Consider the following 20975-nt stretch of genomic DNA (forward strand, 5'->3'; position numbering starts at 1 on the left):
GGAAATGCTGAAGCACTGGGGTCTTAAGGAGAGTTTTAACTATTATTTAGAAGACAACCTGGTTTCCAATAAGAGAATGCCAAAGAACAATTATGCTCTAGTTTGTTTAGCCATAGTTTAGTGAATAAGCATGGTTGGTTGAGTTTGCAAGCTATATTAAGCTAAATTCTAACAAATCACATTCTTCATATAGCCTTTAGTAACCTTGCTTCCTACAGATGTGTGGACTTTAACTTCCAGAGTTCTTAGTTATGGTTAGACTGGCTGGGGAATTCATGGAATGGAAATCATGGCTGGACAGCATCCAGGGAAGACTTAGCATGTTGTGTGAAGCTTACCTTCTTGATCTTCACTGCTGTCTCAGTAGGGTTAAGCTTTATCCTCCAAACCAGCTTGTTCTCAAAATAAGAGTGGGCAGGTAGGGAATTGCTTATGAACTTGTGCAAAGATGCCCCATTTATTGTTTGCCAAGCATTGTCCTGATAATAGAGTTTCAATCTTATATTGGCAGGTTGAAGCCAATTCATGGGGTTCTGGCATGAAAGTATTTTCCCTGAGATATTGGAAGATGCATCCAACAATACGTTATGCATGGAGGAGGCAGCTGAAGTGCATGTAACTGAAAGGACAATTGAAATGACTCTTCTGTTCAGGGTCTGTAGCCTATGCAGCATGGAATTCATTTCCCAGGTCACTTTTATTGGTGGATCCCTGACTTCTCAGGTTTCCCTTATGGATTTTTTTTTAAAAAATAATTTCACTTCATCCTGGTACAGGTATGGCCCACACATATACCTTAATGTTTCTCTCCTTATCATATAATTAGAACCATAGATGAGTTGTGATTTGACACAAATACCAAATTCCAGTTCTTGAAGTAGACTTATTTAGCAGCTGTATCTCACCTGAATGAATATGGATGACCAGTAGATGGCAGACATGAGAGACCACCCTCCTTTTCTTTGCTGCCATCTAATGGCTGACTGATTGATAATCAACAGGCAAAAAATAATGGTGAAGGAATTATTGGATATATCCAAGAGCACACCACTCTCCCACACATATACCAACATCTCTTTCTTGAACTCCAAGGGCATTTATGCAGCAGCTACAACTGACCTGAACAAATTTAAGTGTCACCATTAAGATAAACTCTTAGCTGCTATCTTGGTTTGATTAGATCAACAGGCTAGCTATTCTTTTGAGAGAAGGAGGAAAATCATTGGCCTGAGGGCCTGGAGGATTTAACCACCTTGGCACGTTTTTGAACTATAGTCACTTTTTGTATGGTTGGTGATATCTAAATTTTAGTTGGGGAAGTTTTGCCAGAAGATGCCTTGATTGCATCACATGAAGGGGCTGTACAGACAGCAGAAGGACAGGAGCCCATTCAGATGCATAGGAAGGGCCTGCTGTGAAGGCCACATGATTTACGTTGATATGATTTCCTCCAAGTGCTGGGTCAGAATAAAAACATGGCAAGGTAGCTGCATGGTTCAGCTCTAATCCTACCAAAAGGATCCAGAATGATATTCTTCCATGCCATTTCATACAGTATTCTTTATTCAGATGAATATTAGCTTCAGTTTCAGACATCAAATACAGGATCTGAAAAACACACAACCAGCAAGAAAAGGGAACAAAGTGAGAATCTGGGTAGTGATTAGGTACCTGCACTACAACAGTTATTCATACCCATATCCTTTTGCCTCTAGACTACTATAATTTACTCTATGTGGGGCTCCCCTCGAAGACTCAGGATACTCAGAAGGCCCACTAATACAAAATGCAGCTGGCTGTGGATAGCATGCTTATCCTAAGAGAGCTGCATTGGCTGCCAGTCAGCTTCAAAAAAGTTATGTGACTTAAATCCTTTTTACCTGCAAATATCTCTTCCACATGAAAAATTCCCCCCATCATGCAGTAAGAGGCGTAGAAGTTTCAAAACAGGCCATCTTAGTGGTTGTTCCTGTCCTGTGGAACAAACTGCTCTCTGAAATTAGGCTACCCCTATCCTTTTACCCCTATCCTTTTACTTAAATCTCTGGTTATAGAGAATTGGAGGTGTTTTATCTACATGGCCTATTTCCCTCCTGCCATTTTTATTTGAGAGATTTTGTTGCTTGCTGTAAATTGTTTTATTGATTGTGGATCTGGGTGATGTAATGGTGAGACACACAAGATATAGACTGGGACAGCATACAGATTTTCTAAGAACCGAGATTACATGCTGCAGAAAATCTATACATTTACAGTCAGATTACATCTTGGGGAAAGATTATAACTCATAAGTCTTTTCATAGATAAAGTAGGTGGAAACTTGTGGCTGGCAGAGTCACATGGCTAATTTTGGGGGGCATAACAAGCAGAAAGTTAGGGTTTGTACTTAGAAAGGAGTTGGTTAATGATAGTTTGTTATATAAGGCACAATTTTTTGTATTTGCCCATTGGGTGAAGCTATTAATTATAGTTCACAAATCCCGATGGCTGTATTTGTGTGCAACACAATCACCCAAAACCAAACAAAAAATATCATGACTTAACCAGAAGAACAAACCCATATGTTAAATACTTCTTCTCCATCTTCCCATTACAAAGGTTGCCTTTATTCCTTTTTCACCTGGATGGAAAAAAATAGCATACCTTGGGAAATAACGGGAACATCTGAATAGATCTGGGCAATACCTGCAGACTTTCTCTGGTTCCGAAACAACTGGGACAGAATATCTTTCAGACGGAAAAGACCTCAAAGCTAAAACACAAGAGCAAGGGCTGTGTAACAAGCAGACCTGGGGGAAACCCAGTGAACAAGTTTGTTTCTGGTTAGTTAGCCCAGTTGTTTGGCTAGGGATAGATTTGTGAGGAAGTGTCCAAACTCGGTTTGGGAATTGCTGCCTGGCAAGGGAGCGTCCCACCACTGTGGTAAGTGATATGGAATATAAAGAAGACCATTCCCCAGTCAGTTATCTGTGGACTACAGAAAAAAGAGGATTTGTGGCAAGTTAAACAAGGCCAAAGGCTTCTGCAGTGGGATGGAGCGAGGAAAACAAAAGGGCATATTAAGAATGCAACTCTTTAAAATAATTTTTTAAAACAATGTTAGGAAAGTAACGGCTTGATTTGTAAAGGAATATATAACCTTGAACAGGCAGTGTCTTATTGAAAAAGGCTTTTGAATGCACATTCTTTCAACAGAATCCTATTTATTTGCATATTGTCTTGCTTTTTTTATCAGTGTGGCTGGCAATGGGAAGATAAATTCAGTGGTAACTGTAAAAAATCCCTCAATATCATAAAAATATTAATATATTCACCTTTCCTCAAGTAGTCTACTTCTGATTTTTGCAAATGGCTGGATTCCACGTGCTGGAAGATAGAATCTAAAGATAAATTAGATTAAATCTATATCAAAAGGCACATCTTCACTATCTTAACTTACATTTCCTCCTGCTTCCTGGAGGCAAGGCTTACTATTTATGTTTCTCATCATGTTCTGCAACAATTAGGTTCTATTTGGCAACTGCACTGACTGACCAGGGTCTATGACAACTCATCATGGCCAACTTAGCACAGCCAACTTGCTGCAGCCAACTCGCTACAGCCAACTCACTGTGGGACAACTCGCCATGGGACAAGAGTTTACTAATATTGAAGAAATAGTGGAAATGAATCATTAAAGAAAGGATGCCAAAGGAGGGACAAAATGAAATGTGAATGACAAATTTTTTAAAAAATTATTTTAAATAATTAAATTGAATTGTTGAATTGTCCCACAGTGAGTTGTCATGTGGTGAGTTAGCCATGTTGAGTTGTCCTGTCATGAGTTGGCCATGGTGAGTTGGCTGCGGCAAGTTGTCCCATTGCAGACCAATGTATTTATTGTACTTGTTATATTATTTTTAGTTTCTAAGCAAGTAGACAATGTGTACCCAATCTTGGCTGATCCTGAAAAGTCTAAGCAGCTTGTGGTTGGATGTCAGATTGTCAGGAAATTCCAGCTGTGTAGGATAGACAGATGGATGGATAGACTGAGAGAAAGGACAGACAAATGGCAATGAACTGTACTGCAGATCACCAGTGATGATGATACTCTACAATTTAGCTCCTTCAAAAGCCAAAGGTGACTCCAAGAAATGATTAATAAAATAAAACCAGAAAAATAACACAAACAGACCCTACGTGGCTGACTGCAGCTTGAAGGTCTTTACAATCATTATTATGTGCTTTACAAAGCAGTCCTGGCAAACATCCCTGGGTAGGTTTTCCAGAGTGTGGGTCTCTCCACTGCTAATTTGGGATGGGAACAGCATTATAGCCATGATATGCTTGGGCAAACTTTACCAGGACATACTAGATGGGAACTTTAGAAGTCATCCTTTCAACATATTATCTGAGTGAAGGATCATGATGATTTAATGGTTCTTCAGAACACCATTTGAAAGCAATTGATCTGATAGAAATCTATGTTCTCTAGAAATACCTAGAACTTACTGCTATAAATTTTTATTAAGTTGCTCATGAATGCAAGCAATGATTATATGATTTATGAGTCATCAGAAGAAATAGATAAGCTATCCTGACCATTAAATGAAATAGCCTTGGGACCTGTGGAAGAATGGGAAAAAAGGAAATATAAATAATTTTATTGATATAACCTATAAATGTGGCGGCTGCAATCCTTGAAGACTGTTGTGGACTCTGAGTATATTCCTGTGCTTGGTCCAAGAAGCCCCGCAGTTTTCCAGGATACTCTTTAATCTAGAAAATAATTTTGATCCATGTTAAACAGCACTCCTCAATGTAGTCTGCCAGATATGGTAAGAATGCAATTGAAATTCCCATTGGGTTAGGCCATTCTTCCCCAACTTATTGCCATCAAGATATTTTGAGAGCACATTCCCTAACACAAGGCTATTCAACCTTTTCACAGATTGTACCACTTTTAGGACAGGACAATATTAGAGTACCACCAGTGCTTAGCAAGTTGTCAAAAACTTGATGACTTAAAAAAAAGTGGGGGGGATTTTGGACTTTACTGGTTAGATTCATTTGTTGTTGTAGAAATGGGTAGTTTATAATATTATGGGAAAGTAAAAAGTTGAGGTTCAATGTTAAAGCTTCCTTCCTACTGCAGCAGTGGAACTCAGAAGTCAATGGCTTTTCTTTTTCCCTTCTCCTCCTGACTTTTTCCTTTTTCTCTCACCCTTCGCTCGCAACCCCCCCTCACCCTTTGCTAGCAAAAGCCTCTCGCTTGCTCTCATTCACTCTAACGTTGCAAAATCTTCTCTCTCATTCCCATTCACTCACATGTTGCTCATAAAAGCCCCTTGCTCACTCTTTCACTCACTCACCCTTTGCTCACAACGGCTGCTCTCTCTCTCTCCCCACCGCTTCGCTAACAAAAGCCTCTTCTCTTCTCTTCTCTTCTCTTCTCTTCTCTTCTCTTCTCTTCTCTTCTCTTCTCTTCTCTTCTCTTCTCTTCTCTTCTCTTCTCTTCTCCTATCTTCTCTTCTCTTCTCCTATCTTCTCCTCTCCTCTCCTCTCCTCTCCTCTCCTCTCCTCTCCTCTCCTCTCCTCTCCTCTCCTCTCCTCTCCTCTCCTCTCCTCTCCTCTCCTCTCCTCTCTTTGTGTGTTTTTCCCCCTCTCCCTCTCCCGCTAAAACCTACCCACTTTATAGCTTCTCCTTTCTGCCCTCCTTCACTTTTTCTCTTCATGGGTGCACCGGAAGTTCCAACTAGCATGCAGCCACACGCGCAGATTCTGGGACTTCTGCTGAGCCCTCCAGCTCCAGCTGGTCTCCTCCAGGCCTGCCTGGTGCTGCTTTAGCGCCTTCCCTCCCCCGCTATACTTGGCTAGGGGTCGCGTAGCACCTGCCAGGTGCTAAGTACCACCGGTGGTACGTGTACCACCGATTGAAAAATCCTGCCCTAACATGTCTGAAAGATACTGGATGGGAGAAAACAGCACTAGAATGATATTCTCTTAGGCTGTTTCGTCTAATGCCTATAACAGTGTCTCTTGAAATGTATCTCTGACAAGCCATGTCAAGACCCCACATGTGAATATATTATATTGTAAAATTCAGTGGATATGATTAAAGACTGGTAATTGATTAGCCTTAGACTATGCATGTTGGATTTTCCTTGCCTAGGAAAGATTTGGATAATGTGATTCCTTTGCACAACTTGTTGGGGCTATCAAAGGTGGTGGAGAGCTATTAGATAGGTGGACAAAACCAATATGCTTCAATAGTACATACTCTGTACGATGGGCAGGGCTGGTGGTGAGCATTTTGCCTAGGTGGTGCACAGAGAAAACTTTCCTCCAAGAAAAGGAAAAATGATAGCTATGAATATAGTCATACTTGGTTGTGGAAACTGTTGTAGGGTAAATGGCTCAAAGACTACTTATTAGGAAGCATGCATGCTATACAAAGGAAGCCTTTTTCCCCTCTCACTTCTTCTTTATCTTTACTCAATGATTTGGAATCAAAAGATAAAAACAAACAAACAATGTATGACAAAAAGAGCCCAATATATTTTAATGGTCTTACCAGATGCTTACAGAGCACGTTCCAAAAGTTCTCGTCATCATTTGCTGTCCAGCCGAAGAAGGTTTTGCAAAGTTCTAAACTGTTAGTACGAGACTTGAAATCCAGAGAAAATAAAAATGTTCCTCAGAGAGAATAGATCAGGATTTGAAAAATAACAGAGAAGAAAGGCAAGAACATTCTTTATCAAGAGATTACAAGCAAAATGTTTTTCCAGATAATAAAGTGTCCAGAATACACTACACTGTGTAGTTTGCTATTTCTTTCAGGAAAGTTTAGTCTGTTTGAGCTTTAATATTGAGAAGGAAGTTTCTGACCTTTATTATGGCAAAAGATTTTAAATTAAACCAAAGTGGCAACCTGAAAAATGTTACAACTATGGTAAAACCCATAAGCTTATAGTAAAACCATAAGCAAAACATTTTTCATATTGAAGATGTTATTTTCCCTTCTCTCAAATAAGACAATTGTTTAAGTTTGACATTCTTCTAGTTTTTTGAGCATTATATTTTATTATGTTGAGATTTCAGGGTGTGTATTGTGTAGGGGAGTCTATAAGGTAAGTGTTAAAGTCAAGACAGCATCTACAATTGTGCAATGGAAGCCCTGCTCCCCCCCTTTTTTTTTTTACTTGTGACACATGTAAAAATAGATGGGCTGTGATCATGCAGTTGTGGTTGCATCTTGATTTTCTTGACATCCCTCTGCTTATGTCCCTGTTATGGGCATTCATAGAGGACACCCAGAGAGAAAGTGATGTCAGATACATCACAATGCCTTGCTCAAAAACAGAGGATGTAAAGTTCATCTATCTTACAATGTTCACATAGTTTGTGTCATCATTTCATGATGTTTGTTGCTGCTATCACCACCACCACCACCACCACCACCACCACCACGACAACCATCATCATCGCTTGAACCAGGGGGAAAAATATATATACTTCTTAATTTACCTTTGTCACATCTTGATGTGGATCTTCTAGATTTAGCATCAGTGTTACAATACTATTGAGAACTTGATCCTGCATAGATGGTTTGTCTTTTGTGTCCAAAGTTTTGAAGATGTCTTGGAACAGCTGATTTGCAGCACAACATATATTGTCCCTCCTCTGGAATTTCAGAAGGAAAAGAAATACATCAATTTCTATCAGACTGATAAAAATCAACTTTGGAAGCAAAATGAAGATCTATTTTTTTAGGCTATTTTTTCCTTCCTAAGGAAAAGTGGCATAAAATAACTGAATTTATTAATGAGAAGAAGGGGAGATGCTTTATGCCAGATTTTTATGCATATTTCTCCTATAATAGAAGCAAACCTGAACATATTTTTAAAGATTTCCAAATCCACCATTTTTCTGTTTACCATCCCAGTTTGAAAACCCTCTCATGTGAATGAATAATGTTTTCTAAACTTACATCTACCAAGAATGGCTGAAGCTGTTTGACAATCTTTAGAAGTACATGGTTGGCATACTTGTGGTATGCAACCTCCTTGGTTACGACCTCGAGAGCTGTCAATGTCACCTTCTCATCAGTATCATTGAAGTTTGGAAGTATACTCAGGATTAGGGATGTGAGTTCTTTCCTCTGAAAAGACATCAACGTTCATTTATTTTGTATGTGTGTACATTTGTTTATTTGATATAATTTGATAACAGTCTTCTTGAACAGGTCAGCAATGTGCATGCTAAATATAGTAAAACTTTTTTCTAGGGCTTGAAAGTTTAACATGTATTTCTTCTCAAAATTGTGGGCAGCAAAGAAGGACTTCTAGAGAACTAGACAACAAAAATGCAAAGGCATTTGCCACCTTGTTAATACTTGAAGAGGTGGGTAAAGACACTTTTATGGAATATTTATTTGCCAATGAGATTTATATTTGCCTCAATCATTAAATGGACTTTCAATCACACTTCTAAGGCAGGAAGATGGTGACCTGGCTCAAAGAAAGTGTTTTATGGATGAAAAACAGTAGCTTGAATTGCCCTTAGAAATAAATAGCTCAATCAATGCAGTTGATCCCAAAATGTAATAATATCAGCCATATATTTGCCTTCTAGAAGAAAACTGGCTGCAACATTCTAAACATATTAAAGTTGCCAAATTCTTTTCAAGGCAATTACATGCAGAGAATCTTACAATATTCAAGATAAGAAGTGACTATTATTCACCGTAGCCTGACTGAATGGTTCCAGCAGGGTATCAGTAAGCAAAGGAGGCACCAAATTGGCTTAATTTCTTCAGAATTAACTCATCTGTTAACCTCATTCATAAGCTAAAGTTTTCTTCAAACATACATATACTATACCAGGTTCAATCATTGGTGGTGGGGGGGAATCATTGTCACTCACATTTTGCAGATGCCGAATTACATTCCTCATTCCATGAAGACTGAGCCAGCGATAGGCTGGGTTTGAATCAATCTGCCAACTCTTTAATAAACTCAAGATATAATGCTTTTGTAGCACTGTATAGGTAGTCTCAGAAGAAAGAAGCTGAACAACATAAATCAGTAAATATGTGGCAGAAAATCAGAGCACTTCACCTATTCCCTATTAGCTGTGGAATGATAAAGATGGAATCTGCTGTATTTTGGGGGAAGGAGGGTCAAGAAATTCAAGATGATGGCCATCACTGCTCAATTAAATGACATGTCTAGGGGCTTTGCTCTATGTCATGATCACCATCATGAATTTTTTTTTTGGCCTCTCTGGGACGCCCTTGGAGGGAATTCTGATTTCCTAACACTTCTCTGCTTCTATTTCCCCTTTTTCTTCTACATCCATGATCTCTAATAAAAAGCAGCAAGTGAGGTGTTAGGAGTTTGTTCATTTATTGGTTGAAGAATTAAAAAGGCCATGCAATGCTACAGGATAGAAAGAACAACAGAAATATTGGCATATAATCTTGAGATGACCTAAGAAAAAGAATTCCATTTAGAATTTTGGGTTTCTCCTTATAATGTTTTCTTTATAACATTATCATATCCTGTTTAGGCTGGGATGAAAATTAGAATATTAGTTTGCCAAATGGGCAGGTGGTAAGACCTACAGATTTTAGCTAGTTGGAACAGGAATGTAATAGTCGATGTATAAATGAATTTTGAATAAATAAACCCATAAATACATATCAACAGTGAATTCTCACGCCTTCTCAGAGAGGTATGGCAATCAAAAATATTAGGATAGCAGTCACCACTGCATGCGTAAAGCCTTGTCCCTTTTTGTGTGTGTGGCACTGATTGAGGCCACAATCTTGATCTTTTCAGAACACTCCCTCCCCCCCACCCCCATCCCCCTGAATGCTCAGAGTTTTGTTTGTCATTTCCCAGCTAGGGCTGCATATTCTCTCCCAGGTACTTATGCTTTATCTAACCCTAACCCTAACCCTAACCCCAAGCAGCTACATGAAGGAGGAAATAAACCTACTGCAGTGAAAAAGGCCATTGCTGTTAGCTTCTGTTGGTCATCCCCATGATGGAGAAATGGTATCACCTTGGTAAACACAGCATAGTCAAGCCCATGATGATTCTTGACAAGAGCTCTAGAAGAACAACATTAATTAAATTATTGCACATCACAATCATGGTGAACTCTACCATGAGGTGTTTGTTGTTTTTCTATGGTTTACCTGGCCAAGAGGAGAACACCTTCAAGGTAATTCTCTGGTGAAGACAGAAGATCCCAGTTTTCTGTGAGACTCGTAAAACATGTCTGTGATGACTTCTCCCTTTTAATCAAGGCTTTTAAAGTTTCCATGGTACAGCTGAATTAAGGTCAAGAAAAGTATTTGACTGGTGGAGTACAGGGAATTTGGTATATCTCATAAGAGTTTCACAAAGAAACTATCTATCTATCTATCTATCTATCTATCTATCTATCTATCTATCTATCTATCTATCATCTATCTATCTATCTATCTATCTATCTATCTATCTATCTATCTATCTATCTATCTATCTATCTATCTATCCAGTGCTTTTTTTGTAAGAAAAAAGGTGCCGGAAGTCACATCTTGTTTATCTTTTATTTAAAAAATTATATATTCAGTCCTTAACATAAATTTAATTTATTGTATTTAAGGCAAATGTTCATAGTAAATTTTACACTAAAAATTAAAAAAAGATTTTCAATTCTCCGATTTTTTAAAATAAAGAAATTATTTACCTTTCACATGTAATCAATCACTGTACACACACCACACTCATCAGTTGTGTAAAGAAACATAACGGTTGCCACCTGCAGTAAGCCCTCAGCGCATGACCACACAACCAATCACAAGCCAAGCAGTGCCACAAGCCAAGCAGTACCATCACAACCAGTGCGGACGAAGTAGGCATGCATCGGACTCGACACACAAGCAGCCTGCATGCACCATTTTAATGATTTTGCCGCTGACCTGCTATGCTCGACAGGGCATTTCAAGTGGACCAAACATCAAATTTTCAAAAGTTATTTTTAAAACTTGGAAAATCTGTCAAAAAAAGGTGCCAGAATTCCGTTCCTGTGCGTTCGATGACAAAAAAAGCATTGTATTGTATCTATCTATCTACTCTCTCTCTCTCTCTCTCTCTCTCTCTCTCTCTCTCTCTCTCTCTCTCTCTCTCTCTCTCTCTCTCTCTCTCTCTCTCTCTCTCTCTCTCTCTCTCTCTCTCTCTCTATCTCTATCTCTATCTCTATCTCATCTGTCTGTATCTGTCTCACCCAGAAACATGTTTATGGCCAGAGTGCAAAGAAATGAGTAAACTTAAAATATAAGAAGAAATTGCAGAACACAAGTTTTTTATAAAACAGTGTGTGTTTACAGGGTGTGTGTTTGTGTGATTAGCAGCCAAAAATCTATAAGATATATCCAAAAGTGTTCAAGAAGCAAAATCTTTATTAGCCAGTATAATTTTGGAGACATATGAAAATGGAATAACATGCTCAGTCTATATGAGAACTTATTTTTTTCTGAAAATCCCTGTCATTTGTGTTTGTAGTAAATTGCTATATCGGCGTGTATTTTGTTCTTGGACTGTGGATTCCACTTGGTCTTTGAGTGGTAATCCAGGGATCACATTTGAAAAGCAGATGGGTCCAGGAATAAAGAAAAGTAACATTTAGTTACATTAAATAAAATTAGTTCAGCTAATAATTACATGAATTATTTATATTTAATGACTTTATATTTAATAACCCATATATATTTAATGGCATTTCACATGGAAAATTGGTGACACCTTTTGAACACTTATATGTGCTGAAACTACTGTACTTCAGCATGTGAATAAATGAAATACATTTTTAGTATGTTTAGTATGTCTTTACATTTTACATTGTGTGTGTGTGTGTGTGTGTGTGTGTGTGTGTGCGTGCGCATGTGTTCACATGGATTTAAATGTACATCTTCAGTGTTTAAATAGCACCAGTATCCTGATTTTTATAGACTAGCGCAGAATGCTGGCTGGGGAATTTTGGAAGTTGAGGTCCAGACATCTTCAAGCTGCCAAGGTTGAGCAGGAAATACTATTTTTTGCTTCAAAATCTTTGTATATATTTTATTCATTATTAGATTTATTTAAATCCAACCTTTATTTGTACCAAAGGCAGTGTACATAATAATCTTGCCTCCTATTTTATCTACAACAATCATCCTGTGAGACAGGCTGGATTCTAGTCCAGTATTTTAGCTACTACATCAACCTGACTGCCTTTCCCTCATCTCTCTCTCTCTGTCTCTCTCTCTCTCTCTACACACACACACACACACACACACACACACACACACACACACACACACACACACAAACACACAGAGACATCACTGCAATCCAAACAAATTCTCAGCAGTGATTGTAGAAGGTGCGCGGAAGTGAAAAAAAGACGTTTTGTAAAGGGTGAAATACCACATATCTCATTAATAAAATGCCATTTTAAATGCTATAAATCTAATGATATTAGAAGGTCACGTCATCTCTGTTCAGCCAGTGTTGTGGAAGTGATGAGTTCTATTAATTTATTAAAAGAGAAGAAGACTGGAGAACAGTCAAGAAAGATGTTAACCTCCCATCTTCCTTCTCATCTGACTTCTGAAGAAGAACAAAACTGTTCCACCTCTGGAGATGTGAAGGCTTAGGACAGGGGTGTCAAACTCTATTTCACTGAGGGCCGCATCAGTATTGTGGTTGCCCTCAGGGGGCCGGGTGGGTGTGGCCTGGGTGGGCATGGCTAAAGTGTGTATGGCCTACTGGGTGGGCATGGCCAGCTCTACATCGTTCACATCAAGGGTGCCTATGGGGGCCTGGGCAGGAGTGGGACAGATCTGAGGGTCTCTGGGCCAGGGCCAAGGCAGTGGGGGCCGTATCCCCCCCTGTTTCCAGGATGGCTTTGCGGGCCGCATGAAACCACTTCACGGGCCAGATCTGGCCCCCGGGCCTTGTGTTTGACATGTCTGGCTTAAGAGGAACATTCAGAAGAGTTCTGAAAGAATCCCTCAAAAAGACCCTCACCTTTTCTCTCCTTTCTCCAATTTTTCCAGTTTCTGGAACTTACTTCTCAATGTATTTAATGTTCAGCCATAATTTATGATTAGTCACAACATGTGACTACCATTCTTTCAAGTTTAAGGAATTTTCTAGGGGAACATTTTAATTTGTCTGGTGCTGATGTACATCCCTACAAGTCTCTGCCCTTATGAAATAGAAACAAAGGGTTATTATGTAATATCTAACACCGATATTACCTGTTTTGTATCCCACTAGTTACCTTATGTAGTGCGATGCTTTGAGAATGTCCTCCTGCCCGTAGTCAGCATCTAAAGAGCTCACCAAGTAGTGCAGTTGAATGACCAGGAAAATTATCACAGAAACATAAAAGCTATTCATAGGCACTTTGCACCTTTTATCCTTAAATATTATGCCCAGGGCCTTTGTTGCCTGAGAAAAGAATGTATATAAAAACAATAAATTCTAGACAAATTGGTGCTTGTCTGCCAAACATGCATCATTCATTATTTGGATTCTCAAATGAGTAAATAATCATGGAAGAAACTCACAGCCAAAGGGAAAAAGGAAGTATTATTATCCTTGAAATTTAGGTCTGAGCCCAAGGGCTCACTGTGGAGGCTGGGTCTTCTTTTTAGGACTTCAAGGAGTTTGGTAAGGACCTGGAGTCTGACAGGTTGTTTAGCTTGGCCCAGGGTCTCCCAGATTTGAGTAACATGTCTGCAATTGAAATTGGAAACAAGAGACATTTTTTTATTTTTTTTTTAGAAAAAACACCTATTGCTGATTTCTTCCTCAAACCTAGTTTGGGATAAATATGCGTTGGAGAGAATGGTAGAGACAGACTTGTTGAGATGAAATTACAGGCACAAATGCAGACAAAAAGAGAAACATACTGCACATCTGGAGAGCGATTGGCTACTAACGATCACAGAGGATACATATGTGATTTACTTTTTAAAGTACGGCTAGAAAAGTATTTTAAAAGAGCCTCTTGTCACTGTTTTTCACCCAATCTGAGACACTGTTGTTTTCAGTAACCACAGGTCCAGATTGTACAAGCCAGCTCAGACGCTGCCTTTCACTCATCCATTTTGCTTTGTTGTTCCCAGCATTCTTTTCCTTATACATTTGTGAATTGGTCCCTGCTTCACCTTTTTAATAATTGGAGCAGCAAAGCAAGCACCTCCATGCTGCTGAAGCATACACTGAAGGCTCATGAAAATTCAGCTGAGTAATGCAGGAGGAGACAAATAACATACAACTGTTTGTATCAATAAAACCAACGTTTCATCTTCACTGAACAATTTGTGTGGGTGGATCTCCAGGAGGCAATCTTATAATGTAGCACTTTGAAATCAACAATCCCAAAAACCAGCATTGTGATGCAGAATTTAATTTTATGTCATGCAACCAAATTCAAGTTTATCCAAAGGTGATCATCAGGGATTAATTCTTAGACTATACATTTGAAATTGATGTTTTCAGCAACTTGCTTTGAAACATTGCTCTTCTTCTTATTTATGGCTATATTCCAACTAATGATTTATAATATTGTCTAATCATTGTTGTGCCAACCTAAAGATTGTCTGTTTTACAGTTTGTTGGCACAAGAAATAAAGGGTGATTCCAGAAAATGCTCTAAATTGTGAATTAGGAAATAGCCCAAGACTGAACATGAAATTCTTCAGAAGATGAAATTTTTACAGTCCAATCCTATATGATCAACTCAAAAGATAATGTTCAGTTCTGGCCTAATCTTCCTTTGCATTCCAAGAATTCCAGATTGAGTCCTTGGTATTTTCAGGTAGGCATGGAAAAGATTCCTACCGAAATCTCTTGAGAGCCATTGCTAGTAATTGTGGATGCATCTGATTATGGCATAAAGCAATTTCCTCTATTTCATGCTCATTTTTGTCTGGGAAGTGCAGATAAATTATGACCAGATGAGGGCTCTGCAGTCTACTGGCTTGGCTCGTCATAAGTACATGCCCCAAGCTCATAGATTTGAATGAGCCCTTGTATTCTGATTACATGTCCATTGATACCAAATAAAGACACACTGACAATTGCCTTAGCATTCCCCACTGTCAGGTCAACAATTAAAGTGAGTCATCAGTAACTCAATAAATAAGAGACAAATGACTGCATTTATCTATAGTATTCCAGTAATAAAAGTGTATATGGCAGAGTATTTAAAATGGTGGGGTCACTGGTATTGTTATCAGTTCAGCCCACCTCTTCATCAAAAGAAAACCTTTCCCCCCCATACTTGTCATAATAATTAGCCTGCCACTCTTTTTTTTCAGTACCTTTGAGGCAAATTTTACTTCTGGTGACTACATGGACAGGTCTTAGCAGTTTTCTTGGCAACATTTGTAGAATTAGATTGCCATTGGCTTCTTCCTAGGGATTTTTTGAAAGTAACTGGCTGGAAGTGCCCCCAGCTTGCTTTATTCTTAACACAGGAGCAGAACTCAGATTTCCTCACTTCTAGTCCAGCACTTTAACCACTAGACCAACCTGTCACAAAAGAGTGAGAGTCTCAGAAGGCTTGAGATGGCCTCATCTGTGTGTCCTTCAACCAGCAGGCAAACAGCTCCTATTGCTGCTTCTCTTGCACTGCGATCCTGGATAGCGTTCAAGTGGAAATAAATAATATCTATGATTTCTGGCACCTAGAAAGGAGAAAAAAAAAGGGATTTTCAAGGGTTGTATTTTCTTGTGTTTTTAGTCCTTAACATAATTTATTCATTCAAATATGAATGTAGTAGTACAGAGCATTTGTATAAAACTAGGTACTTCTTAGGAAAAATGGTCCTTAGGAAAAAAAATCTTGGAGATTATTAAGTGTACTGTAAGTTGCACAATATCCTGTAGTAAGAATGCAACCTACGTTTTTGCCATACCTTCTGAATCCTGACAAAAATCAGGAATTTTAACTATTCCCTACATCAAAACTTTATCTGATGGGTACTAGTCTTCTGAGTGTTTAGTATGCTACTGTACACTGTTAGTACACTATGTGTCAGTGGGATTTAAGTAGAAGTAAGATAAACTTCTAAGTTAATCTTTAGGTTAGAGATCCTGGTTTGCAACAAATAGCATTTGTTGTTGTTGTTAGCTGCGAAGTCGTGTCCGACCCATCGCGACCCTATGGACAATGTTCCTCCAGGCCTTCCTGTCCTCTACCATCTTCTGGAGTCCATTTAAGCTCACGCCTACTGCTTCAGTGACTCCATCCAGCCACCTCATTCTCTGTTGTCCCCTTCTTCTATTGCCTGCAATCTTTCCCAGCATTAGGCTCTTCTCCAGTGAGTCCTTCCTTCTCATTAGGTGGCCAAAGGATTTGAGTTTTAGCTTCAGGATCTGGCCTTCTAAAGAGCAGTCAGGGTTGATCTCCTCTAGGACTGACCGATTTGATCGCCTTGCAGTCCAAGGGACTCGCAGGAGTCTTCTCCCGCACCAGAGTTCAAAGGCCTCAATTTTTTGGCACTCAGCCTTTCTTATGGTCCAACTTTCACTGCCATACATTGCAACTGGGAAGACCATAGCCTTCACTATACACACTATTTTTGGGAGGGTGATGTCTCTGCTTTTTAGTGTGCTGTCTAGATTTGCCATAGCTTTCCTCCCCAGGAGCAAGCGTCTTTTAATGTCTTGGCTGCAGTCCCCATTTGCAGTGATCTTGGAGCCCAGGAAAATAAAATCTGTCACTACCTCCATTTCTTCCCCATCTATTTCCCAGGAATTGAGCATAAGTGTGCTTAAAATTAAATTGGGATGTGGTTGTTGTAGTGGCATACTAAAAATGTGCCTACATTGATTATTAGTTTCTTTACCATTACTAATAGAATGCTGCATGTGTCTCAAGCATGTCTACAGCTGGCAACCTAGTCTACTAAAAGAAATTTTATGAAAGCATGACCAAAGCATGATAGGCAGTGGAGGTCAATCTATGGAAGTTCATTTGGTGATGACAATGCCAAGTTGAAGATTGTAACTTATAGTGTTAGAAGGTCAAATGGTAAAGTGCATTGAGTAGCAAATAAAATGAATGAACAAATGGAAGAAGAAATGTTGTGTATTGTGAGAGGAAGAGGAAGAGGAAGGATGTAATAGATTTGAATAAAGATGGTATGATCTTTGGAATGGTACAGTATTGACTAAAACTCCATCAAATGCATTATTCCTTGTAATGATATGTGAGAATGATCTTGGGAAATAAGAGGGAGAGTCATAGATTGGACAGCTGGCATGTAAAAGATATCTCAGCCTACAGAAGAAGGGAGGACATGGGAGTGTCCCTTGTTTTCAGGAGAATAAAAAGAAAGGAAGGGGAAGATCCTTTCAGTCTTCCAAGATTCTGTTAATGTAACCTTACAATACCAATAGACTTCGTACAAGTGGTCTGGTTTGGACTAACACTCTTACTGCAGGTCATCCCTGCTTTCAATGACAAACTGAACAAAAGAGACACTCAAGGGTGAATTGATACCTAAAAACTTTCTTGTGTTTTGATGAACCCTCCCTACAATTTTCCCAACTTGGCTTTATAAATTCATTTGCTTTGGCTTGGAAAGAGATTAAGTAACTAACATGAAATGGGTTGGATGCACTTCCCTTTCTTTTACAGGTTTTCTTCAAAAGTCTTAATAGTATTTGAAGAAAAAGAATGGATTCTGAAGTGGAATAGCTCATGACTTCTTATGGCGCCTCCTTGCCTTCTAGTACACTTTTGATACAGGCTGTTTTTATTGTTATTGCTGACACTTGAATTAGAGGGCACCTCACTGGACAGTGTAAGTACCTTAAGTGAAAAGACTGGTGTAAGGCTTTGAAAATGGTGTAAGGTTTTGAAAATCTAGACAACAAAAGGAAATAAAAAATATGGACCAAAACTGATGAATTGGAAGTTCTCGGAAGATAAACTGCAACCTATTTATTTGAAAAATGTGTATTAGTTGACTGAAGTCACAAAATATTTTTCAGAACATTTCTCCTAGGGAACACTTATTCAGTTCTTTAAATATTGCAATACAACTTTTCCCAGTATAGGACTATCTCCATCATATTAGGATTGAGCAATATGAATGACATGTCCATAAAACAAAGAATCCTGTTACTTTGGAATAGTATTGCAATTCTGAGTCGGTAATCTTTGGACACATGTATTTCAGAATACAGATTACAATCAGTGAATTCCTATGTAATATCAGATGGAAAAAAATATTCTTTTTGTTAAATAGTGGGCTCTTTGGTGCAGGAATGATTACACGAGGCTGAGTACAGGATAACTCATACTTTATTTCTTGCTAGAACTGGACTGAAGCAAGGGCTGCAACCAGCCGCAATATATAGTCTAGCCCCTAGGCAGCAGCCAATAGGTTTGAACCAACTCTTGCCACCTGGGGCTAGCCAATTGCAGGACAGGAGACAGTTAGTCTGGGTTGCTGGAGAGCTGTTAGCTGCTCCAGCAACCCACGTGGTGTATCACCAAAACCCAGTACATAACACTTTTGTTTCTAGAATTCTCAGTGTTGGACAATAAAATTGCACCCAGCATCATCTAGGAAACTCAGAATCATAGGTATTTCTGATGATGATGAAGTTTTTACTGATAATCAATGCCTCCTTAATGTCAGCTGCCACGTTATGCTTGCTTGCGCTTTGCTGCTAGGTGGTGATATACTGCCATGAACTGTGGAGAGGGGGAATGAAGGGGGGAAGGCTTCAGGAAATGAAAGCAGGTGCTGCATCTCCTCAAGATGCTGCCTCAACATCATCCAGCTGGAAGGAGAAGTGCTGCTTCCCAAAATACACTTGGACTGACCATTAGGAAAACATCTTGCCTGAACCTCATTGGTTGCACTGGGGTGGGCAATGAGATACAGTCAAGGGAGCAAAGAGTAGAATTTAGGGATTTTGGTGTGTGATTCTCAGTTCTGGTTTTGCATTACTGCAATACACTGATCTCTAATAAACTATACCTTTCTCAAAAAATGGAGCCAAGGATTATTTTCAGTTAGAGGTTTAAGTTGTGGCAGTGCCCAACACCTTAACATCTATTTCATGAATGTCACTATAGTGATGGCTCACCAAATCAAAATTGGTTTTTACAGCAATTATGCTGTAATATGATGTTCAATTTAAAGAAACAATAATGCAGTTAGCAACTTGTGATGGCCATTTATGGGGATAGATACCACTGAAAAAAATATGAAATAGGTTAATTGCTATTGAAAAATGGTGCAAAATGATTTGCTATTATTTAAACTAGCAGTTCAAGGGCAAGGAATAATTTCAAAACACCTGCAGAGTGAATATGAGCATCAAATCAACATAGGACTTGACAATGAGACATGCAAAATTCTCAACTTGTCTTACCTTTCCCCTTAATTTGTTCTTCTCTTTTTTTAAAAGAGAATTCAGCATAGTTGCAGCTGCCTGGATATTGTTTCTGTCTGAGTTCCGCAGGCTAGCCACTGCCAAGAGTATCTGTCCAGTAATGCTGGCTGTTGGATCAGTTTTGAGAGGTTTCTGAAAAAGACAGAGAAGAGGCCACTATTAGGACACTTATTTATAACTGGAGATAAGTGTAAATATCTGCAATTCTTAAGCAAGTGGCAGAGCTAGCTTGTGCTTTTATTAAATTTTATTCAGTGCTGCAAGGAGAAGTCTTGGACACGTCACCCTAACCATTAGCTCTGGACCATAACATTATGTATGTTCCTGGGTTCTCCCATATAAAGCTTGACAGTTGTTTGAGACTTCAATTCTCATAATGCCTAATCATACGACCACAAGATATGCTGATTAGCAAATATGGGGATTGAATTCCAACACAGCTGTTGGGCAGCAAACTGGGGAATGCTAGTTGAAGTGTACATAGTGTATATGGTGATCTAACATGAAAGTAAACATTTTAAAATAAATGTATTAAATGTATTAAAATAAATAGAAAACTATGCCTTAAGGCAGTATATGTGTACAGCTTTCCTAAGAACCAAATTTAGTCTTTGAGCTGCATACTAGAAGCCATATTCCAAAACACAGATGGGGTCTCTAAAAAAAGTGGATTGAAATAGATTAAAACTGTATTTGATTTAATTTAAATTTTATTAATAGCTTTCAGTATTAATGTACTGAATTGGGAAAGTATATACTTCCACTGCTGCATACTAGCTATGAAGTATGAAGAATTAGAGCATAAGCAGAAGACTTTTGGGATTAATAGTCTTCCTGTTCATAGATTGTACCTCATTACATTCTTCTGTAATCGGATTCAAGGAGATACTCTCATGAAGTTCTAAGTCTGCAATCCCTGTTTTGTGTTTTTCCTCCAGAAGGAAGTTTTTAAATTCCAACCCTGACTGGACAGTGGGACATTTCTCTTGTAGTCTGCTTCTTGTTTTCTACACATAATATTTTTCTTTTCCTGGCACAGATATATGAGCTGTATATGGATTTGCCTTCACCTGGAGTGGATCATCTAATGTGTCCTCAGAGGAGGTCTGTGTAGCTTTATCAAAGCAGATAAAATCTGATTCACTGGCAAAGGGCATGTTCAGCCTCAGATGTGGGCCATTGGTCTTCTTTGTTTTTTCTTTTATAACCATAGCTGCTCTAGGAGAGAATGAAAGATTGTGAAGTCGCATCTCAGAAGAACTTCTAAAATTATTTTTGGCTAAAGCAAAGGTGAATTTGATGAGGAGAGTTCTCAGTTAAACCCTGTGGGATTTGGAAACAAAATCCCTGAAATACTATAGGTATACAGCTATGACCACAGTTGACTCCAAAATTTACGTTGTTAAGTGAGACATTTGTTAAGTAAATTTTGCCCCATTTTACAACATTTCTTGCCTCAATTGCTAAGAGAATCACTGCAGTTGATAAGTTAGTAAACTGGTTGTTAAGTGAATCTGGCTTGTTTTTTAT

General features: G+C 38.7%; 1 protein-coding gene across 1 annotated transcript; it reads right to left on the reverse strand.

Moving 5' to 3' along the window:
* Positions 1-1588: 1588 nt before the first annotated feature.
* LOC308667259 (maestro heat-like repeat-containing protein family member 6) lies at positions 1589-20656 on the reverse strand (the record flags this gene model as incomplete). The annotated part of the gene is made up of 15 exons (XM_081326399.1): positions 1589-1608; positions 2621-2752; positions 3315-3380; positions 4656-4758; positions 6554-6646; positions 7507-7662; positions 7970-8140; positions 8905-9048; positions 9982-10096; positions 10184-10318; positions 13300-13469; positions 13589-13757; positions 15561-15715; positions 19425-19577; positions 20516-20656. The coding sequence occupies 15 exons, from the start codon at positions 20654-20656 to the stop codon at positions 1589-1591; spliced, it is 1923 nt and encodes a 640-aa protein (XP_081182525.1).
* Between the last annotated feature and the right edge of the window lie 319 nt (positions 20657-20975).

The sequence above is a fragment of the Vipera berus genome (genome assembly GCF_964194415.1).
Source record: "Vipera berus genome assembly, chromosome: 4".
NCBI classification, from domain to species: domain Eukaryota; kingdom Metazoa; phylum Chordata; class Lepidosauria; order Squamata; family Viperidae; genus Vipera; species Vipera berus.